Genomic DNA, 23,138 nt, shown 5'->3' with positions numbered 1-23,138 from the left:
CTGACGCTGCGTGACGCCGCGTGACGCACAGTGGGCCAGAAGACCGGTGGAGGCGGACAAAACTCTCCACGCGTTTTGAGCTCCAGAGTCGCTAAACGGGACTCGAACTGAACGTGTGACCCCACCAATGGATTGCTCTCCGAACGAGGAATCCATTGGTGGGTTCACACGTTCGGTTCGAGGCCTGTTTAGCGACTCTGGAGCTCAAAACGCGTCTAGAGTTTTGTCCGCCTCCACCGGTCTTCTGGCCCACTGTGCGCCGGCTGGCGCGCATTCTTTTGGACGCGGCGGATGGGGCGACACTGGTAACGCGCTTGCTGTGGTACACACACTCGAATTTGGCGCGCATCCGCGGCCCGGCGGCGTACCAGTGTAGTGGGCCTAGCGAGGTGACGCAACGCCGGCGGTCGCGTGATGCGGCCGGACGCCCCGCTGCGCACTGGGCCGCGGACTGCAGACGAAACTCCTACAGTGGTGGCAACAAGGCCCTTCCTGGTGAGCGATCCAGGAGTGTCTGTCCCTACCCGCGGTACCCGGCGCGGTCAGGCCTATCTGGCTTTCGGGCTGATTAACGAGGGAGCAGCAGCTGCGGCTTGTCCGCCCGGTCCGCCCCGGGGTGATGGCATTTCGCGACAGTTTGACGAGTGGGCTTCAGTGTTCGGCCCCCGGCCATCCCGCCACTCACCGCCACACCTGTCATCGGGGCGCCACTGGGTCTCACGGGATGCAGTTCCCTGGTTCGAATACCGCTTGACTTGAAATTTTGTCCGAATTGGTGTCGTTGTTTTATAGTGTTTTTTGTGCGTCGGTGGACAGGGACCTAGCTATCGGCACCCTGCAGTGAGCCAGAAGACCGGCGCCAGTACCGCCAGTTGTTTTCCCTGCATCAGCTGGCGCAGCGTGTGCAGCAGTGGCCCTGACCTTGCCCTTGCTTGCGTGTTCCAGACGGCGAGCTTCGCGGCGTCCGCGGGTCCTCCAGGACCGCCTCCAGGACATCCTCCAGGACCTCGCTGACAACAGGATGCGCCAATGACGGATCTGCGCCACGCTCCGCACCTCCCCGACCTCCTCCCTCCCTCGCGATGCCCGTCGGCCTGGGCGGCGGCCTGGGCGGCGGCCTGCCCGGCCTCGGCGGTCCGCGACGACGCCCGGCCTCGAGCCCCCTCCCCGGCCCCGGCCCCGGCGGCGCGGACGTCGACGCGGGCCTCTGCCACGCCGGCGGCGGTTCGGCGGCGGGGGCCGCTCGTGTGTGTGTGCTAGAGTCTTGGACTGCGCCGCTTGCGCCGCTTGCGCTGCTTGCGCCGCGAGAGCCATGTGGCGGCAGTGGCGGCGCGGCGGCCAGTGGCAGGCTGGCTTGTGCGCGGACTGCGCGGACCGGAGCCGCCATGAGACGGACGTGTTTGTGGCTGGCAGTGGCGGCACTGCTGGCCCAGTGCATCGCGGCCGAGCCCACCAGGCTCAACAACGACCTTGACTTTGACCTTGCCCCGCTGGAGCCGGACTCCAGCGGGTCGGAGGGCCGCGGCGACGGCCTCGGCGACGGCCACGGCCACTTCTCGTCGCAGTGGGCCGTGCACATCGAGGGCGGCCCGGAGAAGGCGCAGGACGTCGCCGACCGCCACGACTTCGTCAACCTCGGACAGGTGAGTTTCTCATACCGGCGAGAGGTTATGTCGGCCAGGTGTCCCGAAACAAACCGCTTGGTGTAGTGCCTCCCACCCTGTGGGAATAGTTACACGGTAAACGTAACCAACAAGTGGCGTTTGTTATTTTAAGAACCAAAGCTGTCGCCTTAAGAATGAAGGCAACTGAGTAGAATACGAACGAACAAAGCTTTGAAAAATCGGATGTGCAGTTTCGGATTTAAATGAGCGAAATCCCATGTCGGGAACCAGTGACTAGTGATTCATGTTTAGCTCAGCTCCTTACCCTAATTGTTGTTGTGTACGTAATGTTTTGGACGATGGTGTTGGGTTATATCTTGTGGCCGCCGCCGTTCAAAAACCTGTCAATCTAATCTTATCACCATCTTCGAGTCCCTTTTCCATACCTGCGTCTGTATTTGCCGACACGGTCGGCAGTGATTTCTGTTTGTTTTGCTTTTTGACGTCGCGGCGTTTTCAGTGTAGAGTGTCGTCATGGCGACCTGTGCTGTCGAGACGCAGTGGAAGACTGCCGCGTGTTTCCCCCGAGTCCGTGAGTCAGATAAAGCCGTCATAAAGGTGATGATTGGGCGTCGTGAGGCCACGTGCGCTCGAGTACGCCCTACACCCGCTAACAAATGAGTCAAATTTTTTTTGTAAGTTTTTTTTTGTAAGTTTTTTTTGTAAGTTCTTTTTTGTAAGTTTTTTTTTGTAAGTTTTTTTTTGTAAGTTTTTTTTAACTGTAATTATTATTTTTAAGTAAGAATTTTTTGTACACAATGCATTTGAAAGTCGCATCCTCACTTAAGTTTCTAATGTGTAATTTTTTTTTATTTAAAACCAAAATTAATACTCCAAAATTTTTAAACAAAAACGTCAACCTGCTGTTTGTCAGTTGATTTTGACCGTCGATATTTTGCCAGTGTGCCGAAAACAAGGGATTCGCTGCGCGCTCCGCCTGGAAGACGTGAAGCCAGTGAAGCCTCGTCGCGTTCACCTTGAGGCAACATAAACGGTTACGTGCTCTCGCACTCCGTTGAAACCGATGAAATCATCATCATCGTCGTCGTCTTGGAGGCGACTTTAAGTTTGTTCTTTTTTTTTTGTTTTTTTCATTTGTATAGTGCGCGCCGAATTAGACCGCCCGCCAGCCCGTGGCCACTCGTTGCCATGCCGGGCCTGTTGGGACAGCTGATACGGGCTGAACCAGGCTCGCTCAGCAAACAGAGATTGACGTATCCAAGTCGGCCATTTCTCTGCAGACGTTTGGGAAAGTTGTCCAACTCTTTTTTTGGGTTCGGGGGAAAAAAGCAGTAGCACTTCGGCGGTGATATGAGAGCTGCAGTGTTCGGCACACTGCACTGACTAACGAGGCCCCACGCTTCGCGCATCGAGTGTTCCTCTGATAGGAAAGTTTCGGATCGAGAAGTCGATGACGGTGGCAAGAGTTCGCCTCTCGTTTCGGTAATTGGCCTTTTTCGTTTCCGGGCCGACCGGCGCTTTGAATAGCAACGGAGTAATCTGGCCTCCAGCACGGGCGAACTCAATATTTTCAATTTTAATTATCTATTTTTTTCAAAACGGAGAGGTTGACCAATTTGCGTGTTCCATGTCGTGACGATGCGTCATGTATTGACGACCGGGTAGGTGACAATTAAAACTTGCTCGCTAAAGTCACCCCGCCCACACTGACTGTCCCTCTCACACTTACGGGGCGCTCTGGGATGGAGAGAGAGAGGGGGGTGGGGGAGAGGTGTTGCAAGCGACGGGTGGGCGATAAAACTAATAATGATTGTTGGTTTCCGCCGCCACCCTTCTCCGCCCGTTCTCCTCAAGGAGTGTTCCAGTGATAGCGAACTGCATCCCGCGCGAGCCGACCTTGGGTCACGCGTGGAAGTGACGCCCGTCTCTCTCGCACTCGCAGGCTCACGCGGGCAGAGCCGGCGTTACGTAATACGCGAACGGCACGCCTCGGGTGCAAGGCCTGGTTCAATCGCGCAGTGCAGGCGACGGACACGCTGATAGCGAAACTGAAAAGAACGCAGAGCGGCTAGGGACTCTGCGGCAGAGGCGTGATTTTCGTGCCCCCAATTTGACTAACGTAGTGCTCCTCCTTTGTTCGTGTCCGACCTCATGCCCCCCAGTGTAGTAGCGGTACTGCCCGCCGGCCGCTGCCCACTTAGCGGAGAAGTGTCGGGGCTGCCAGTGCCGTGGCCGTCGGGCAGACTGTGAGTTTAAATAAAGGCACACTTTGGTCAAGGCCCTCAACACAAAACACAATTCTTTTTTGGAAGTAATACCAAACCATGACTTAAATTATTCTAAAAAGGATCATTTAATCTTGGTACCAGAGGTATTCACTCATGGTTTTTCACAGTTTAAAAACGGTCTAAAACAAATATACTAACCGTTTTCGATAAGGTACGTTGTTTTTTTCACCCTGAAGTTGGCAACGTCTGGTCTAGTTGCTCCATATCGCCTCCGATGCTGACCACGCCGTCGTGGCTGGCTGACGCATAGGCAAGTTCGATAGACTTCTGGTGGCTGCGTGGAGCTCGATCATGAATACCGTTCTTTTCCGCTGCGCATCTCAATTTTTGCGTGTTCCTTCTGCCGGCCGTGGCCGTGTGTTTGCACTGGGGTCTCCCGTTCACCTGCACTGAGAAAAATGATTGACTCATGGGATGAAAACTTTGACTCCCAGGCTAGAACACTTCAATGAAAATAGAACTGGTCAAACCTTTGATGGAGATACTCAAAGCAGTTTGATCAGCGTGTTTGGTTCCAGCCCTCAAACTACTTTCAACACCATAATTCATTCGATGCACGACGACCTTAAATCAAGTTCAATGTGTGTCAAAGAATTGATCCGTTACTGTGCTCAAACGTTCAATTGGTTCCCAAAGCAAATCATCTGTCTAAATTTTGTAAAAATGTCACAGAGCAATCCCTTTCCCGCCGGTATTTGATACCCGCAGTCCATTCCCTTGCTAGTAATAAGCTGTAAACAGTTTCCGATGAACTGTGCAAGGGAAAACTGGTTACGCACCGACCGGGAATCGAACCCCGGACGATCTCGGTTTACCATCCAGCCTCCAGGCACGGATCCAACTGAGCTACCGTGACAACTGGGTAGAGGCGAGAAGAAACAGTGTGTGTTGAGACGGCATGTGACGTCATTCCCGCAAGTCTCTTTGACTGCAAATATCGGCTGTGGAACCTGTTTGGTCACGGAGATGAATCGGAAATCAATTACGGAAACCGATCTTCTTTAGGCGTGTGCATTGATCACGATTGATTATGGCACCATGAGCGTTTAAGGCCTGCAGTAAAAAACTTTGACCATCGAGATCGAAGTATTTGATTTCCACCAAAAAGTGGACTGGTTAATCGACATTTAATGCTGGGAATCAAAGATTTCATGCCACCATTCAATCATTTTTCTCAGTGTGCTGGAGTTTTCATACCTCTCTCTCTCTCTCTCTCTCTCTCTCTCTCTCTCTCTCTCTCTCTCTCTCTCTCTCTCTCTCTCCCCCGCTGCTGGAGAATGAATGTACTTCACCCTCGTCGCCCAACTTGGCTTGTTCCTCCTCCGATCATAGCCTGGGTTTTGCATGCCAGAAAAAAGGAGCCTCGAAAGGGTCGGGGCAAAAGGTCCCTCGGGGACCCTCGCGATGTGCGATCGCCGCCCTCGACGCGGTGTTTGTCAATGCATGGCCGGCATCGACGCATATTGACCTGCTCCGTCAAGGGATTGATTTCCCTCCTCGCCCGGGGACGAAAAGAGGACAAAAAGGCTGGAAAATGAATAAAAGAAAAGGTTCTCTGGCGGCTGAGACGGGTGCTAAAAGCAGCTCAATGGCGATGGGTGCCGTTGCTGTTTGTGGGTCCTCGACGGCAGCAGACTGATTCGAAGAGTCGCTCTGTCTCTCTCGCACCCATATGGGACGCCGCATGAGTGCGAGAGAGACAGAGCGACGACTCTCGGATTCGGTCTACGGATGGCGGTAGCTCGAGGCAACTGCAGATCTCGCGTTGCGCGAACTCCCCCGTGGCGTGCCTACACTGTGCCTAGAGCGGAGCAAAGCGGAATTGCGAAATGGTGGAGCAGCTCAAGGCCGTCGTGGAGCGCTCCGCGACGTACCTTGTACCGCCGTGTCGCCGGACTCGGCCGGCACGCGCACAGTGGGCCAGAGGACTGGTGGAGGCGGCCAAAACTCTAGACGCGCTTTGACCTCCAGAGTCGCTAAATGGGACTCGAACCGAACGTGTGACCCCACCAATGGATTCCTCGTTCGGAGAGCAATCCATTGGTGGGGTCACACGTTCCGTTCGAGGCCCATTTAGCGACTCTGGAGCTCAAAACGCGTCCGGGATTTTGACCACCTGCGCCGGTCTTCTGGCCCACTGTGTCGCTCCTGACGTTGTTTTCGGCCTCGTGGTCCTGCTGCCGGCCGAGCCGGTGTGGCCAGTGTGGTGGCATTGACTCTGCATCATTGCATCGTGCGTGGGACGACCCCGGATGCCTCGCTGTGGCCCAGTGGCCGTGGGCCAAGGCAGGCCGCAGGAACAGATAAATCGAAACAAAACTCCTCTTTTGCGACTCAACTTTTCGGCAAGGTAAAACAGAGAGTTGGCGCGGCGTTTTGCTAGTCGTCTTGTGATCCGTCCCTGGAATTTTTCAGTGGCTGTGTCGTTTGGTTCCTTTGCGCGCGTCCTCTCTACCTAAACTTGGCTCTGCTTCTCCAGCTGCCGTGGCTCCAGCGGCGCCCCGCCTCAGTTTGCCAACTCCTTCGGCGTGCAGTGCGCCCCCCGCCCCGCCCCGCCCCGCCCCGCCCCGCTAAATGCGGTCTCTCTTATTGAGTTGAATGTGTCTTCGGTAGTGCGCCATCGGCCGCCATCGGCCCGGCAAGTGGCAAGTTTGGCGAGGCCGCCCGTGCGGAGTGCGGGTCGTGGGGGTCTCCTTGTTGCGGGGGAGGAGCGGCGCTGCGGCGCTGCGGTGCTGCAGTGGCCCGGACGGCCCGGACGGCCCGGACGGTGCGGCGGGCTGCGGCGGCGAGCCTGGAACTAGGCCGCCGACGACGGGGAGCTTTCCGGGGGGAGTTTTCGGCCAAGAAAGTTGCCCTTGGCGGCGGTAGCGGCGTCCGCGGTCGAGGCGCGTCTGTGTCCGAGGCGGACGCCGTGGCGGTAGGCAACCCGAACGCCGCGCACAGTGGGCCAGAAGACCGGTGGAGGCGGTCGAAACTCTCGACGCGTTTTGAGCTAGCTACCCTGGACTCGAGCCGAACGTGTGACCCCACCAATGGATTGCTTTCCGAACGAGGAGTCCATTGGTGGGGTCACACGTTCGGTTCGGATACCATTTAGTGACTCTGGAGCTCGAAAACGCGTCTTGATTTTCAGCCGCCTCCACCGGTCTTCTGGCCCACTGTGGGGCGCGCACAGTGGTTCAGAAACGGAAAAAGCTGTGCAAAAGAGATTGTTGGCAGGCCGTTTAAGATATTGGTATGAAAACTTCACCCCAGGGGTTTTTGGGGTAGCTGAATTCATTTCTGGCGTTGTTTTGAACCATTGACGTAACGCTTATTCACTAGCGTTACTTTTTATTTTTATTTATTTATTTATTTATTTATTTTTTTTTTTTTTGGGGGGGGGGGGTGCTGTATGTGTACTGTACTTGTACGTTTTCGGGGTCGCTGAATCTATTCGTGACGTTACTTTGGACCACAGACGTAACGTTTAATTACTAGCGTCACTTAGTTTCAATTTCAGTTTTAAAAGCTGTGTTTACACTTTGCTCATACGTTTCTGGGGTCACTGAATTCATTTCCGATGTTATTTCAAATCGTAGACGTGCCCCTTTCATACAAAAGTAGCTTGTATTTGTGCATCACCTTGTGTTTCATTATTTTGGAAAAGGTTTAAGATATTATCAAAAGAGACATCAGTCAGTATAATCCATTTCATCGGCCCGTTTTGAGGCCGGATATGCAGGTATATGCAAAAACGGCGCAGTGCGCTCGAAAGCTGACATGATAAGCTTTAATATGAGCCCAAGATCTCCAGGTTCCGACAGGTTCCACACAAGTTACAGGCAAATCTTTTCCAAAAGTGGTCAAAAAAACCGTGATTTGCATTGACACAAAAGAAAGAGATTTAACACGGAACGGAATGAGTGAGCGCAAATCTGAAGGCACCGTTGAAAAGAGGAGAGTTTGGACTACCTTGCTGCATGTTTAGATTTTAACCAGCCTGTCATGTTCGTCAAGGAGCGGCCGCCAAAAGAGCGGAACACTTCGGCCGCTCCACTCGCTTCGCGCGCGTAGCGCCGAAGCGGAAACGGGCACGCTTGTCCTGGCGAGTGCGTGGGGTACCAGGGCAAAACAAACTCGGCTTTGGGCCCTCCTGACATCCCTCTTACCCATTGCAAAGTCGTTTTCGGCTAATCGCAAAGTTGAAAAAAGGACTTTTGCACAGCTTTTTCCGTTTCTGAACCACTGTGGGGCGGTGCGCTGCCCCTCCTCCTGCATGGCTACTGCTGCACGCGCGTGTGGGCCGGCGTGGCGCGCCATCTCGAGGTCGTGGTAATGACCCTCCCCCTCCTGGACGTCCTGGACGCGGTGCCGCCCCACCACGGCCGCCGCTCCAGGTAACGCAAGCCTAGCGCCGCCGGCCGGTTCAGTGGCCTGGCGGGGCTCGGCCGGCTAGACGGCGCGGCGTGCTGGTCACGCGACGAGTGACGTGACAGGCGCGTGACGTTGGCGTGACGTCTGCCTGGTGTGACGTAGGAAGGTGCGACCTGCTGAGGCAACTGATGATGATGGCTTGAGTTTTGAGTTGCTAAGCACGACCAGTCCAGGATCTCGAAATTCGTCTTGAATTTTCGCCGCCACCACCGGTCTTCTGGGCCACGCCCACCGTGCGTGACGTTACAAACGTATCACGTGCGCCTGACGTGACGACGATGGCGCACTCGTGACGTGGTCGTGACGGCGGCGTGACGAAGTAACAGTGTGGGCGACGTATTTCGAGTCGTGTCGCCTCTGGCATGCCGCTGGCCACCACGGGCTTTGAAACAAAAGTTGTCTACGAGTTGGAAGTGCGCCCAGCCAGACCCAGTCAGTCCCGCCCCGCACGCCCTCAGCTCTGCTGGTCCATTTCTCCAGTGCAGCCCTCGCCATGACGCCGCCCCTACACTGCCAAAGAGGAGGGGGCGAGCAAGATGATTGGATAAGGTCCGAGCAGGTCGACTTTATGGTGCAGTAGCTCGCTCGTGAACGGTGATGGTTACGACCGCGGCACGCACGCCTGCAACAAAATGACAAGAAATCGGGAAATACGAGCCGCGAGCCGGGCGGAGATACACTGCCTCGTCGAACCGTCAGCGGCGACCTCTTGGCCGAAGTAATGGAGAACTCTGCGAGAAGTAATGCTGGAGAACCCCGACCTGAATTCACCTACTCATGATGGGGCGGGAGTGACGCGCCGGGGTTCGAATCCCATTGAGGCAGAGAGCTAGTCACTGTCGGAACCACCCACGTCCCGCTCTCTCTCCCTCGCCGCGGGTCGACGCAAGGACTTCCGGACGGGTGCCGACCCTGATTATCTTATCCGGTCCAAGTAATCCGGGCGCTCAGTCAGATTACGGCCTTTGATCCCTCACCTTGAAACTGGCGGGCCGGCCAGTGTTTCGCCGCTCTGTCTCTCTCGCGCCGCGCCCCGGGAGTACGAGTGAGAGGGAGAGAGACCACTGCCGGCGGGTCGAGCAGTCTACGCCACGCCCTCGATGCCTTCGGCGGATCCAACGTGGTTTGTCTCACTACTGCGATATTGTACGGCCAGGACGAGCACGCTGTCTCTCTCGCACTCGCGTGGACGGGTGTGAGAGAGACAGCGCGAGTGCAGGTACACTGTTCGGAACGGAGCTGCAAGGTGCAAGTCGTTTTCTCGTGTAGTGGGCTGGCTTGGCCTCCCTGACCTATTGCCGATGGGACGCGACCCGCACGCACACACGCACACACACACACACACAGACTTACGCCGCGCGCACGCGCACGCTCACCTCGAGAACAATAGGTGATTTGCGCATATTTTGCGGTGCAGCCGCGGCGCACGGCCTGAACTTTACTTTCGAGCACAATGTGCATTTAGAGGCTTCGGCTGCTGCCAAATGGAGAATGTGTTCCACGTACGCGGCGGCGCGGCGCCGTGGCGCTGGGGCAGGTCAAGGTGCCCCTGCCGGCCGTGCCCCGCTACTAAGGGGACTTTACGCTCACGACCACGCCGGTGGTTAGCCGGCCAGGCAGCAAGCCAGCCAGCAATAGCTGACCCCCGAATGGTGGTGATGCGCGTAGAAGTTGCGAGGGCACTGCTGGTATTGTGTGCACTTCGGGTCAACGCTCTGGGACTGGGGTAAAAAGTCTCTAAGTGTAAAATATTATTTTCCTGTTAGAAAATGTGTACCCTCCCTCGTCTCTCTCTCTCTCTTCCTCTGTCGCTCCGATCGCTTCGCGTGAATGCCCCGTCGAGGTCCCTGTGCCGCGAGCCTGCAGACTCATTCCGAGGGTCGTTTTCGTCGCGCTGTCTCTCTCGCACTCACGGTCCGTCCCGCACAGGTGCGAGAGAGACAGAGCGACGAGAACGACTCGCGCGGAACCGGGCCGCTGGGGCCACGGCGAGGCGTCGCTATCGTGTTCACCAAGATGAATTCCTTTGTTGGTCGCGACCAGACAGACGTTGTGCACACATTTTTCAGCTCTGTTCGCGCTCCCCGCGGTGCGGCTCGGCACGGCCCGGTCGCTCGCATTCATATGCCCCGGAAGAAAAGGACCCCCCTTCAGGACGGTCTTACCTGACGCGCAACTTTTCCTCTTTTCTCGCTATTTTCCTATCTTTTTTCTTGTTGCGATTTTCCTCTGTGGTCCTGACATGCATGGCGGATGAAAGTGCGCTGTGGTGGTGATGGAGTCGGAATGCGATTGTCGGCCTACTTCAGGGCCTGCCGACCCGCGGCGCACAGTGGGCCAGAAGACCAGTGGAGGCGGTCAAAACTCCAGACGCCGAGAGGGACGCCGCTTTTTTCCTAATCGACCGTCGATATTTATTTCCGAGACGGGCCGCCACTATTCGGGAAACAAATGTCGCGTCCCCGTTCGTCCGTCCTCGTCGCTCACGCGGCCCGCCCAGTGTGGCGCGGCGGCGGGTGCGAGAGAGACGGAGAGACGGCCGGCCCGGAGGAAACAATCTCCAGCGACTGCGCTCGGGAAATATGGCCGGTCGCTTCATCAGTTTTGAGCTCCGCTTGGCTCTGCTTGGCTCCGCTTGGCTTTGGCCGCCGGGCTCTGACTGCGCACTGCTCCGCACTGCGTCTCGGGACGTCCATCGGTCATATTGGCGATCTCGCAGGACTCCTCGCAGTGGTGGTGACATTTACAAAGCGCTGGCGCGGGAGTGGAGAGGCGGGCGAAGCCGGCGCAGCGGCGGTAAATCAGATTTTGTCTTAATTTGGCGACAGTCTCTCGAAATCCGGCGCCTCTGGCTTGCCTCGCTGGCAGCAGGTGGCCCAAGGTGCCTGATTGTTTCAGTCAGTCTTCCTCTGGCGCCTCGTTCGTCCTGTGTATTTACACGGTTTGAAAATAGTGGAGCGGGGAACGAAAAGGCAGCAGAAATAATTAATTTTCATTTTATGGCAGCAGTTCTGGAGGCACGAGTTGCGCGAAGTGACCCCGTGCATTTTTCTGGGCTTCCGGTGCCGGAGCGGGGCAGAGACTCCATGAATCTCGAGGGGGGATGGTGTGACTGCAGCCGGGGCTGGCGCTGCCAGTTCAGCGGACCCTCCAGCGTGGACTCTCCAGCGTGGACTCCCCCTGACAAACTGAGGGCCAGGTCAACTCGGGGGTAACTCAGGGGTAACTCGGGGGTAACTCGGGGGTAACTCAAGGGGAAGTCGGGGGGAACTCGGGGGGAAGTCGGGGGGAACTCGGGGGGAAGTCGGGGGGAACTCAGGGGCAAGTCGGGGGGAACTCGGGGGGAACTCGGGGGGAACTCGGGGGGAACTCGGGGGCAAGTCGGGGGCAAGTCGGGGGGAACTCAGGGGTAACTCGGGGGCAAGTCGGGGGGAACTTGATCGACTCGCCCAAACACTAGAAATACGCTCCAAACTAGCACCGTTGCCTTTGTCTCGTTGCCCCGATTCTAAAAGTGCCCCTACTTGCCCCTCTAGCTCAGCGGTTCCCAACCTTGGGGTCGCGACCCCAAATGGGGTCGCGAAAAAATTTTGAGGGGTCGCGGCGAGGTGGCTGGGGTCGCCTGGGGTCGCGGTGGTTTCCCGGCTGGCCCACACGCCGAGCACTGGCTGCTTAAATGCCGCAAAGTTGATCAAAACGGTCACAAATGTGTGTAAAAGATCGTGTTTTGGGTCGACTTTAAGCATCCACTGCTTCTGATCCGAGGCGGTAAATCGCCCTCCCTCAACGGGCAATTGGTCTTTGTACCTTCCTTTTGCATGCCTTTGTTACGGAGTGCGATTATCTGCCTTAGTTTGGGAGCAGTTTTGCCGCAAAGATGATCAAAACGGTCACAAATGTCTGAAAAATCGTGTTTTGGGCCGACTTTAAGCATCCACTGCGTCTGATCCGAGGCGGTAAATCGTCCTCCGTCAACGGGCAATTGGTCTTTAGACCTTTCTTTAGCATGCCTTTGTTACGGAGTGCGATTATTTGCCTTAGTTTGGGAGCAGTTTTGACACAAAGTTGATCAAAACACGATTTTTCAGACATTTGTGACCGTTTTGATCAACTTTGCGGCAAAACTGCTCCCAAACTAAGGCAAATAATCGCACTCCGTAACAAAGGCATGCTAAAGAAAGATCTAAAGACCAATTGCCCGTTGACGGAGGACGATTTACCGCCTCGGATCAGACGCAGTGGATGCTTAAAGTCGGCCCAAAACACGATTTTTCACAGACATTTGTGACTGTTTAGACCAACTTTGCGGCAGTACTGCTTCCAAACTGAGGCAGATAATTGCACTCCGTAACAAAGGCATGCAAAAGGAAGGTACAAAGACCAATTGCCCGTTGAGGGAGGGCGATTTACCGCCTCGGATCAGAAGCAGTGGATGCTTAAAGTCGACCCAAAACACGATCTTTTACACACATTTGTGACCGTTTTGATCAACTTTGCGGCATTTAAGCAGCCAGTGCTCGGCGTGTGGGCCAGCCGGGAAACCACCGCGACCCCAGGCGACCCCAGCCACCTCGCCGCGACCCCTCAAAATTTTTTCGCGACCCCATTTGGGGTCGCGACCCCAAGGTTGGGAACCGCTGAGCTAGAGGGGCAAGTAGGGGCACTTTTAGAATCGGGGCAACGAGACAAAGGCAACGGTGCTAGTTTGGAGCGTATTTCTAGTGTTTGGGCGAGTCGATCAAGTTCCCCCCGACTTGCCCCCGAGTTACCCCTGAGTTCCCCCCGACTTGCCCCCGAGTTCCCCCGAGTTCCCCCCGACTTGCCCCTGAGTTCCCCCCGACTTCCCCCCGAGTTCCCCCCGACTTCCCCCCGAGTTCCCCCCGACTTCCCCCCGACTTCCCCTTGAGTTACCCCCGAGTTACCCCCGAGTTACCCCCGAGTTACCCCCGAGTTGACCTGGCCCTCAGTTTGTCAGGGGTCTCCAGCGTGGACTCTCCAGCGTGGACTCTCCAGCGTGGACTCTCCAGCGTGGACTCTCCAGCGTGGACTCTCCAGCGTGGACTCTCCAGCGTGGACTCTCCAGCGTGGACTCTCCAGCGTGGACTCTCCAGCGTGGACTCTCCAGCTTCGAACCGCAGCCGCACTGTTATAATTTGTCTCTTCGATCGAAATAACGCGGTCTACTAAAGGCCGAGTGTCGCTTCGCCCTCTCTCTCTCTCACACCCACACGGGACGCGCCATGAGTGCGACAGAGAGGGACCCCCCCTCCCCCCCCCTTCCAGTTCGGCGGGAACGCGTCTCCATTTATCACCCCACCTAATCTCACGCCCAACTTTTTCCCGAGCTTTTCTTGATGCGGCGCGCGCGAAGTCTGGCAAGCGGGCCGCCGGGCGGTCCGCAGCCTGCACTGTAGGCAACCCGAACGCAGGCGTGCGCTCTCAGGGCGATGTTGCCTACGCTGCAGGCGGTGACCTTGCCCTTTTTGGTATTTGGTGGTTCCGCGTGTATTAAACCCCGCGGTGTGCTAAGTTTTTTTTCCCGTCTCTCTGCCAGCGACCGGGGAAACGTAAAGGAGAAAAGATGAGTCCGAGTTTATATGCGGGGACCGTTTTTGCTTCGGACGTTTTTTTTTCATCGTGTGTGTGTGCTTGTGTGTGTGCACCCCCTCCCCCTCTCCGCTCTGCTGAAATGTAACGAATTGCGGCGATGTGCAAGGAAGCTGAAGGCGAAGAAATAAACCCGCGCTGAAATGTGGCGAGCGCTATTGGCACGTCGGGGTTAGTTTCGTCCTTCGTTTCGGACGAGACGAGTGCGACGAGTGGCGCGCTATCTGACGGGAAATTATCTCGTTGTTTGTTCAACTTTTTTTTTGTTACTCCTCTCCCTTTTTTTCTGGCCAAGGATGAGCGCGCGCGGTCCGGGCTTGCCTGCTAATCCCGCCACCCCACAGATATGGCAATAGTACCAAGTTTTTCTGGCACTGCTGCCAGGAAAAAAGAATTGTGACGAAGATTATTGGCTTTGTTCGGGCTTGGCCCCTGGCTCCTCGCCTCTGCCGCGGCGTGGCCGGGCCGGCGCGCCCCTCAAGCCTGAATAACCATGGCGTTTCGGTCGGCCGGGTGGACACCAGTCAAGTTTGGGGCTAGTTTTTGCTGCCTTTTCGCCGTCCATGCGAGTCGGTCAGAACTACTGCCGCCGCACAGTGGGCCAGAAGGCCGGTGGAGGCGGCCGAACCTCTACGGTAAATCCGCTGTAAATGTGCACATGTTTACCGTTAATTTTTCACTAAGTTGCGGTGGTTAAAAGAGCGACACCGTTTCTCGTTGTCTCGTTCGAACAGCGACGACGTCTCGGCTGTCGGGAAACGTCCGAGGCTCTCGTCGAAGGGCGTCGGACAACGAGGGTACGTCTAGCAGGACTGGCCCAGTGGCGCTGCCGATCGAACCCTACCCCGGCCGCCCTCCCCGCCCCGCCCGCCCTTGCATCGGGGAAATCGGCCGGAACAGGATTAAATGAAATGTGCCGTGGATTGGGGGCGGCGCACTGCAACTGTGTGGTCTGTCCGGCTCCCGGACGAGACGACGATTCCCACCAGTTTGGTGTCGAAAGGTTTATACGCGTTTCGTCGGCGAGAAAGGGAAATTTAATTTTGGAGTGACTTGCAAGTCATCTTGCGTGGGCTGGGCGCGCAAGGGTGGACGTCGAACATTGGCCGGGGCGGGGCGGCCATCCCTTGGTGCTTTTATGGCTCGTGTTTTACATACCAACAGTGCTGCGCGCCATCGACTGGAGGAGGATACGTCTTGGGGGCGGGACGCGGCGGGACAGACGCGGGGGGAGGCGCCGCGGATTTGGAACACCTGTCGGCCGGAAGTTCGCCTGCCTCGCCTTGCCTCCAGGCGAGAAGCGGAGTGGTTCGGCCGGCCGGCTGCATCCGACCACCCTCTCTGTCGCACTGACGGCGCGTCGGCGAGGGGTGCGAGAGAGACAGCCACCACCCTCCGGAGCCGCCCGGCTGACGTTTCGATTTGCGGCGCTGCCGTGTCGGCCGCACCTGTGTAGTTCGCGCCGCTGTTGTTTCTGAGCCCCTAAAGGAAGGAGCCCGCCTTGTGCTCGGCCGCGGGGTGTCTGACGGCGACCTCGCCGCTTTCTTCTATTCCGAGAGTCGTCGCTCTGTCTCTCTCGCACCCCTACGGGTCGCCCCATGAGTGCGAGAGAGACGGAGCGACGAACTCTCGGAATCGGTCTTCTGTCCCAGGTGGGGGCTGTCCGCCGTAAACGTGCCGCCCGCGCCCTTCACAGGCTCATTTCGAAGAGCTTGGCTGTCTCTCTCGCACCCCCGCGGGACACCCCATGCGTACGACAAGGAGACACAGCGACTGAGGCACTCTTCGGGTCGCTCGGCGTGGTGTATCGGCCGAGGGAAATGTGCCAAGGTTGGGGTTGGGGGCGCGCGAACCCGCGTTGTGTGTTCAGACTTCCCTCAGCATTCACACGAATCCCAAAATTGAGCCGAGGGGTGGGCAGAGAAGAGTTGAAACCAAACGATCCTTTTTATTTTAAATAATAAAAGAATAATATTAAACACGGTGAGCTGCCGTACGCACTCAGCAAAATTTCTTGTGACTGAAAAATATAAATTTCTGGGAACAGTTTTCGCGGTGTGGTTTGAAATGAGCGAAACGGATGACAAGACAGGCGGGAAGGGAAGGCGCAAACACACACACACACACACACAGAGACAGAGAGAGAGAGAGAGAGAGAGAGAGAGAGAGACACTGGCCGGCCGCCAACTCTGGCGCGATGTGGGGATGGACGGAAGCGGAAGGGAGGGGGTTGACCGAGAGCGAGACGGAGAGAGGCGAAGGAGAGTCAGAGTCCGGGGGACCCGACTCAATAAATCGCGCTTTGGCTCCGATTTGAAGTCGCGCCTGCTGCCCTTCCCTTTTGGGTTTATTGAAGCACAGATTTGGTTACGGAGGGAAAGGGTCGCGCCCAAGGGCCCACCAGGAAGGGCCCAAGGGCCGGAGGACACCGAAGTACAGTGTCGCCGCCCGCAACAGCTCCGGAATGTGTCCGTTTTCTTGGGGTGACCTGAAAAAGAAAAGAGACGCAGAGGGGAAAAAATAGAGGGAACGCGTCGCATCCCCCGGTCTGCAGACTGATTCCGAACTCGCCGCTCCGTCTCTCTCGCGCCCTGAACGGAATGCCGCACGAGCGCGAGAGAGACAGACCGACGAATGCACTGTTCGGAATCACTTTGCCCGCTGGCTGCAGCTCGTGTGCACCGCCTTTGGCGCCAAAAGTTTCAAATTGAATGCATGAGTGGCGCGGCGGGAGTTCATCTGCACAGCCCGCGCTGTGGGACCCATGGTCAGGGGAGGAACTCTGTCGTGCATGGACCTTTAAACCTTGTTTAACACTTTTTTCTCGACACTGCTATGGCTGGTGCATCGAAGCAATGAGGCTGGAATGTCTCGTGTAATGGCGCTCAAAGGCAGGCGAGTCCACGTGGGGCGCACGTGCTTCGCTCTAGTGGATTAGGACCCTTAGGCCTGGCCGTACCGGCCGTGCCCGCCGGGTCCGGCCTTGTCTTAGTGCGATGGCTATCTTCTAAAGCCGGGACCAGGCACCCTGCTCGCCCGTGTAGCCTACTCTGCACGTTGTGTCGCTGGCCTGCAAGTCCTCAGGAAACGCACAGAAGATTAAATGCGAGGACTCTGCGCTAAAATACACTGAGGCGCAAAGTCTTGCCGGGGTTTCGTTCAGACCCTCGTCCAAATTTGATCACACCTCAGCTTGGAAAGTAGTCAGCAAAGTCAGACCTCTGCGTTATTTTCAGTCTTCTGATGCATGACATGATTTCGAAAAATGAAATGCAGGCGGTTTGCCTGGCCGTGTACGATTGTGTGGACAAGGCCTCGTCAATGGCAGTGAATGGGACAGTGCTTTGCTAACGGGGCTTTGGTTTCATTACCCTAAATAGCTGTGCCTGGTGAATCCCTCCCCTTCCCCTGGTATTTCTGAGCATTGTGCTCCTGGCCAGGCCGGGCGGCCTACCTGCCGGGGGCATACCATTGTTGTGCCTGGACGCGCGGAAGGAGCGAACTCGGAGGTTTTGTTTTTACTAGCCGGGGTCCACGAAAAAGAGGCCGGATTTTACACACTCACTTCACACTTGCTTTCAAAGAGCTGGGAGAGAAAAAAACGCACATCAAACAATCTTTTCCCCAAGTTGCAAGGTATTTTAATGCGTTTGGATTCTTAAAAAAAATTCCACTCAGGGGACTTTCATTGGAGCAGTCTGGTCTTTTCCGAGGTATTCGTCAGTGATCATGTATAATTGCAAATAAAACATATATAAATTTTAGTTAGATGATGGTCATTTGTCACATCTTCGACTCACTGATTTAATGTAAAGATATTGTCTCCTCAAAAAATTGCTGTGGCTTGTCTTTTTTCGTGTGGCGTGGCAGCTTGTGATAGGACGGTTCTAAGGGCCTGCAGGAATCCGGAGAGGACATTACAGTGCCGCGCATCTGCTTGTGGAATTGCACCCCAGACGGCCTGGCCTGGCTCCGCCCCGCCACGCCCCCGCCCGCGGTACACAGCAGTACATCCTATCTGCAGCTCATCGAGGCCGCGCCGCACAGTGGGGCGAAACCGGAAAAAGTCGCACGTAAGTCCGATTTCGCCGTTTTTGTCCCAGAGGGATGGGACCGACGTTTTTGAACTCAAAAAGGACCATTCTATACAGTTACGAACATTTTTTGCACCACAAATAACTACTACTTGCCGTTTAGCGACCTCAAAGTAGAGCAATTTCGCGAGAAAATGATACATTTGGCGGGGGTCGCGTAAGAAAGGCTACTCCTATCGCTGTTGCAGAGAAAAATAACATGTTTTATATGTTTTTGGAAAGGCAAAAAATCAAGCAGTCCAGTCCATTCATTGGAATTGGTTTCAAACGAAAAGTGTGGAAACTGCGGGTCTTCAAATGTTTGCGAAAATCGTCGTCTGCGACTTTTTTGACGAGGGATAAGTCGAGTTGCGAACATTTGCGAACCGGTCGGGCACCGTGGTGAGATAGTATGGTGACCCCACTTTCATGTCCATTTCGTCCGGCGATGCCGTTCGATGCCGTTTTCCTTTAAATCGACGTCAAACATGCGACTTCGTCTCGCCGCGCCACGCCGCCGCCACCGCGCCGCGCCTTCGGGAGAGGACGGCAGAGGCGCTATGCGCGCTGACTACTTCAGCCAGCTCTACCAGACACTGTGCCACACCAGACATCGTTTTGGGCCGCCACCGATAGTGATACTTACAACTTCCGTGGTCATGCTGTTACGCCAAGGCATGCATCGTTACGCAGGCCTCGGGTGCAGCCAGTATCAATAGGCGGCACAAGAGGCGCGTTTGGTCGTCTCCTGGGTATATCTTTTGTCTTCTTATCTCCTCAGAAATGATTTTCACTACCAATGAAACCCTCAAATCCAAAGTTTTGCGAGAATTCAGCAATAAGGTTCGTTTTACCCCCTTTCACGCACCTGGCTCCGCCTCTTAGGGTGCCTTTCACGTTCAAATCTCGTCAGAAATGAATTAAGCGACCCCTAAATACACTATACACAAAATTTGGTTAAGAAAATAATTTCATGCGACTTTTTCCGTTTTCGCCCCACTGTGCGCCGTTCGGGACGCGACTAAAAGAAGGACCTTGCCTCCTTGTTGTGGCTAGCGAAGCCTCGCTGTCGCCCACGCGGTAATGGATGTCGCCCGCCTATTCAAATTAGTTGGTCCGAAGAGACGCGGGGAAAGTAGATGAAGAAGAACACAATGATGGAGTCGGGAGGACGACGGGAGGGGCGTTTGTCACGAGAGAGATAAGACGCACTCCGTGACAGCGGCAAAAAAATGGCGCTCTTCTGGGCGTCCGTGACTCTGCTGACTGGGAAACGAGCAGCCCGCTAACGTGGCCGCCTTCTGTCTCTCTCGCACCTCCGCAGAACGCACCGTCATGGCGACAGAGGACGACGGAAGCTGCATTAAAGGAGTACTGAAGCGTAGTTGTATGCTTCATTCTAGCATACAACCACGTTTGAAGACTCTACGTTTAAGTCAAACTCTTCTCTGCATTCGAAGACGCGGAAGAGAGACGGAATTGAGAACTAGCGCTATTGAAACCAAAGCGTGCTAACAACTACGGTTGAAGAAACGCTCAAAGAAGTGCGATGCAGTTCTGCCAGTCACTGGTATAAAAGGGGTCACATCCATGCACTGTGAAAATTTGTGGTCACTTTATGACAAAAACGTGGATGATATTTTCATCTTTTTCAAATGATGATAATCTCATCACAAATTGATGATATCTTCATCAAAGCTCCTATACTTATTGCATGGTGACAAAAATGCCTTCAATTGTTTTGATGACATAGTTGTAAGGAAAATAAACGTTGAAACTGTCATTAAGTGTCAACTTAAATTTTCACAGTGTCAGTGTCGCACCTGAGTTGCACTGTTACATCCGTGTCCATCGCAATCGCCACTGTAAAAGTGTGGCGGTCGTTTACGGGGGCAGTCCCGCCGACTCGACGGAAAGTGGGTTTCTGCTGAGCGGGCCCTGGTGGGGCACCGCGAGAGGCTCTCCTGAGGCTTATCATGCGTGTTTAATTAGGTTCCGCACAGCGCTGTGCTTCTGGCAAGAATAACACGGCAACACACAATCACACACACTCACGTGGACAAGCGGCCAAACACACAGTCACGTGCCCCTTCATATTGGACACGCGCTCCCACATGCGAGAGGGGAGCCGCGTTTTACCGCAAACACTCACGGACGTGACTGCCGCCGCAGCAAAAAAAATAAATCCAAGTCCATACCTCGTGGGTTCTTGTTCTGTGACTGCATGTTTCACGGTCCTGACGGTCTTCCGTTTTGCCACAGCGCACAATCGAACATTTTTAACATTATTTCAATTAAATCTGATTTGATGTGTGCACCAAGTTGTCTATACTGCTCACCGGCTCACGGGTGCGAGTGGGACGACAACTGACCACGGACTGGTCGCCGCACTGCTCCTGGTAATGGATTGGATTTCTATTTCGGCCGTACCGATAGTGGTTCGGTCGGCGAAGCGACGTCGGAAATTGGGGCGGCGCAGCGGCGCGTCAACAGGCGGTAAACTAGACCAGGGACGCGCAGAGGGGCCGAGGGAGGCGGGCGAGGGCCGGGCTCTGGTTAGGGCCTCGCCCCGGGGGAGCGGAGGAGGTTTGATACGCTGTAACGGAGTAACAGTGTAACGGAGTTACAAGTTGGCCGAATCGGCGAGGCGTGCGTGGCGAGCCGGCGCTCCTTGTCTCCGCACATGCTGGGCACCAGCCAAAAAGCGGTGGAGGATTTGAGGATTTTGAAGATCATTTGTGAGACGAGTCGTAAAGATGCTGAAGATTATTTACGCCAAGAAAATTTACGAAGACTTCGAAGATCATTTATGAAGACAGTGATGATGACTAAAGATATTGACGATAGCTTTTAGATAAATCTTTGTCACCCTTTTTCTGATTTCACGGCGAACCGTATGACGTGGGAATAATGCGACAGAGAATTTGAAATTGCGCCAGTCTTGATTGTTTACACCGCTTGCATGTAGACACACGGTTTCCTAAGACCGTGCGCCTGGTCGCGTTGTTGCCGGGGGTGGCGTTCCGCGCAGCGAACGCTGTGCGTCCCCAACATGTAGTGCCCCGTTTAATCATGCAGGTGTAATAAAAGGGAGCGTTGTTTGTCCAAGCCGCGCGCACGTATCATGTTGGGTTGATTCGATCAGGCACAGTGCGAGCGAAAAGGCGTCCGGTGGACAAATTGGACGCACGAGTACAGGCACACATTCTGCCGATTGCCTATTGTCTCCGCGAGGTCCAGCGCCCTGTTCGATAGACAAAATAGCCACGTGCGAAATGTCCTTGCGTTAAAAGTCTCTACTTAATCATTTCTTTGTCATTTTTGAAAAACTTAAAATCCAATGCAAATGGACTTTTTTTCTAGACTGTTTCGGAGGAAGCCGGTCGAATATTATTGCTAGTCAAGCTTTGCATGATTGATTGTCGCGGCTGCCTCGCGGTGAGGTAGCGGTGCGTTGCGGGACGAGTGTTTGTGAAATTATCGCGCTGAAGGTCAACAAAGTTGGCGTCGAACTAATTTGCGAGCCGTGAGGGAGCACTATCGAGTTATGCCCCCAAACAACGTGAGGGCACAAATTGGGGATTTCGGTGAGAAATGCTCTCAGCTCTGCCATGTGGACTGCCACACAAAGGCCTTTGGTGTTGCGCCGCCCACTCAAAATTTAAAAAGGACATTTCTTGAGTGTGCGGTCCTTGAACCCCTTTGGCTGCCACTTTGGTGGACGGCGCTCAACCAGGCATGAAAGACCGCGTCGGTGTACCTCGCGGTGATAATTAAAAAGTTTTGGCGCCCAAAAGGGGCTTATTGATCGCGCTGATTACAGGACACTTTTTCCGCCCCCCAATTTGATTGGCGCGCACGCTCTTCATAAAAGTCGGGCCAGCAGCTCACTGCTTTGCCAGGGTTTGGACCGAGCTACTCCGCTGCCGCGTCGTCGTCGCCTGGGCGGCCGCTAACCTGGTTAGCACCGCGCGGGGCCGCATGGCCTGCATGAACTCCGCCACGGGACGCGTGTGGTTTGTCGGGGCTAATTGCTTCCATTCTCAAGTCTCTGCTTTGTGCGGCTTTTCGACGACACTGACGAGGTGCATGCTGGCAGCCGGTAATGAATACAAATGGCGGAATGGTTTTTATTATTTAAATGGAAATGCGCGGAGTTGGCTCTGGGCCACCATGTCATGAGCCACGGGGGCGCGCGCGGGGCGGGGTGGCGGCTCTGCGTGTGTTCGGGAAAAACAGCGCCATTTGGGGTCGTCAGCTCTTGCCGGGCGCGCATTGGGTTCAAGCCCTTGCGCATCCAACTGTGTCCTCGACACCTCTAGACTTTTTGTTGCTGTTGTCGACCCTAACGGTGGAGCCTGCGTCACGGAGTTTTGGAAGCTCTGTCTAGTTCATGAATGTGCTTTTCAGTTAAATGTTGGAAACAAGACAAAAGCGGTGCCTGGTTTTCCCAGGTAGCAGACACGCGATTTTCAAGGGGTTCCTGGGAAAAGCAGAAACTGCCGTGAACTTGCGACAGGCCTTGGAAAGAAAGATTGAGATTGATTAAACAGAAGCCGTTCCTCCCGATTCCATTTCCAGGGAAATGTGTGGCATGCGAGTCGTCAATTTGAGGAATGCCGTGAGCCCAGCCCCCTGCCTGTGCGCGGCGCGCTCGCGGCGCGGGCGGACTAACTCGGTGGGATGGGTTAGACCGAAAATCCCTTACATCAAGGGGGGATCTGGGTGACTCGGGAGCGTGGGCTTTGAGGGCACAACTCGCTCCCGCCCCCCTTCCCCCGCCTTTCTTCGGCAAAGCCGCTCCTCTGCTTGGCGGTTGATGCGGAACACCGGAAGAAGGCGTCAGGGTCGGCACGCCACGGCACGGCGCCGGACGAGTGACCCGTGAAAAGTGCAGCGGGCTTGACAATACCTGGCTGATTCGGACCGCTGCCTCTAACGGCATTACAGGCGTGCTGAGTCGTCCGATGCTGCATTGTGTTCACGCACGCCTTCGCTAGGTGGGGTCAGTACGGCTTCGAGCCTCGCACCAGCTAGCGCATGTCCTGTTTCCTTTCTTTTTTTCGTGTGTGTGTGCGCGGGGTAAAGGGATTCGCCTACAGGTTCTGAGCTTCGACGTTTCGTGCACA

General features: G+C 55.4%; 1 protein-coding gene across 4 annotated transcripts in view; it reads left to right on the top strand.

Annotated features, from left to right (window-relative positions):
- Window positions 1-1,316: 1,316 nt before the first annotated feature.
- Window positions 1,317-23,138, top strand: part of LOC117645572 (furin-like protease 1) — a 74,331-nt gene continuing 52,509 nt past the window's right edge. The window contains exon 1 of one of the 4 annotated variants that reach the window (XM_034385871.1): window positions 1,317-1,643. In XM_034385871.1, the coding sequence (XP_034241762.1) occupies window positions 1,386-1,643 (258 nt within the window). In that variant the 5' untranslated portion in view covers window positions 1,317-1,385. The remainder of the gene's footprint in view (window positions 1,644-23,138) is intronic. The other 3 variants (XM_034385874.1, XM_034385873.1, XM_034385872.1) reach the window with 3 other exon arrangements.

The sequence above is a fragment of the Thrips palmi genome, unplaced genomic scaffold (assembly GCF_012932325.1).
Source record: "Thrips palmi isolate BJ-2018 unplaced genomic scaffold, TpBJ-2018v1 HiC_scaffold_18, whole genome shotgun sequence".
Taxonomy (NCBI): Eukaryota; Metazoa; Arthropoda; class Insecta; order Thysanoptera; family Thripidae; genus Thrips; species Thrips palmi.
Note: the sequence above shows the minus strand (reverse complement) of the source record. Positions and strands in the feature narration are given on the sequence as shown.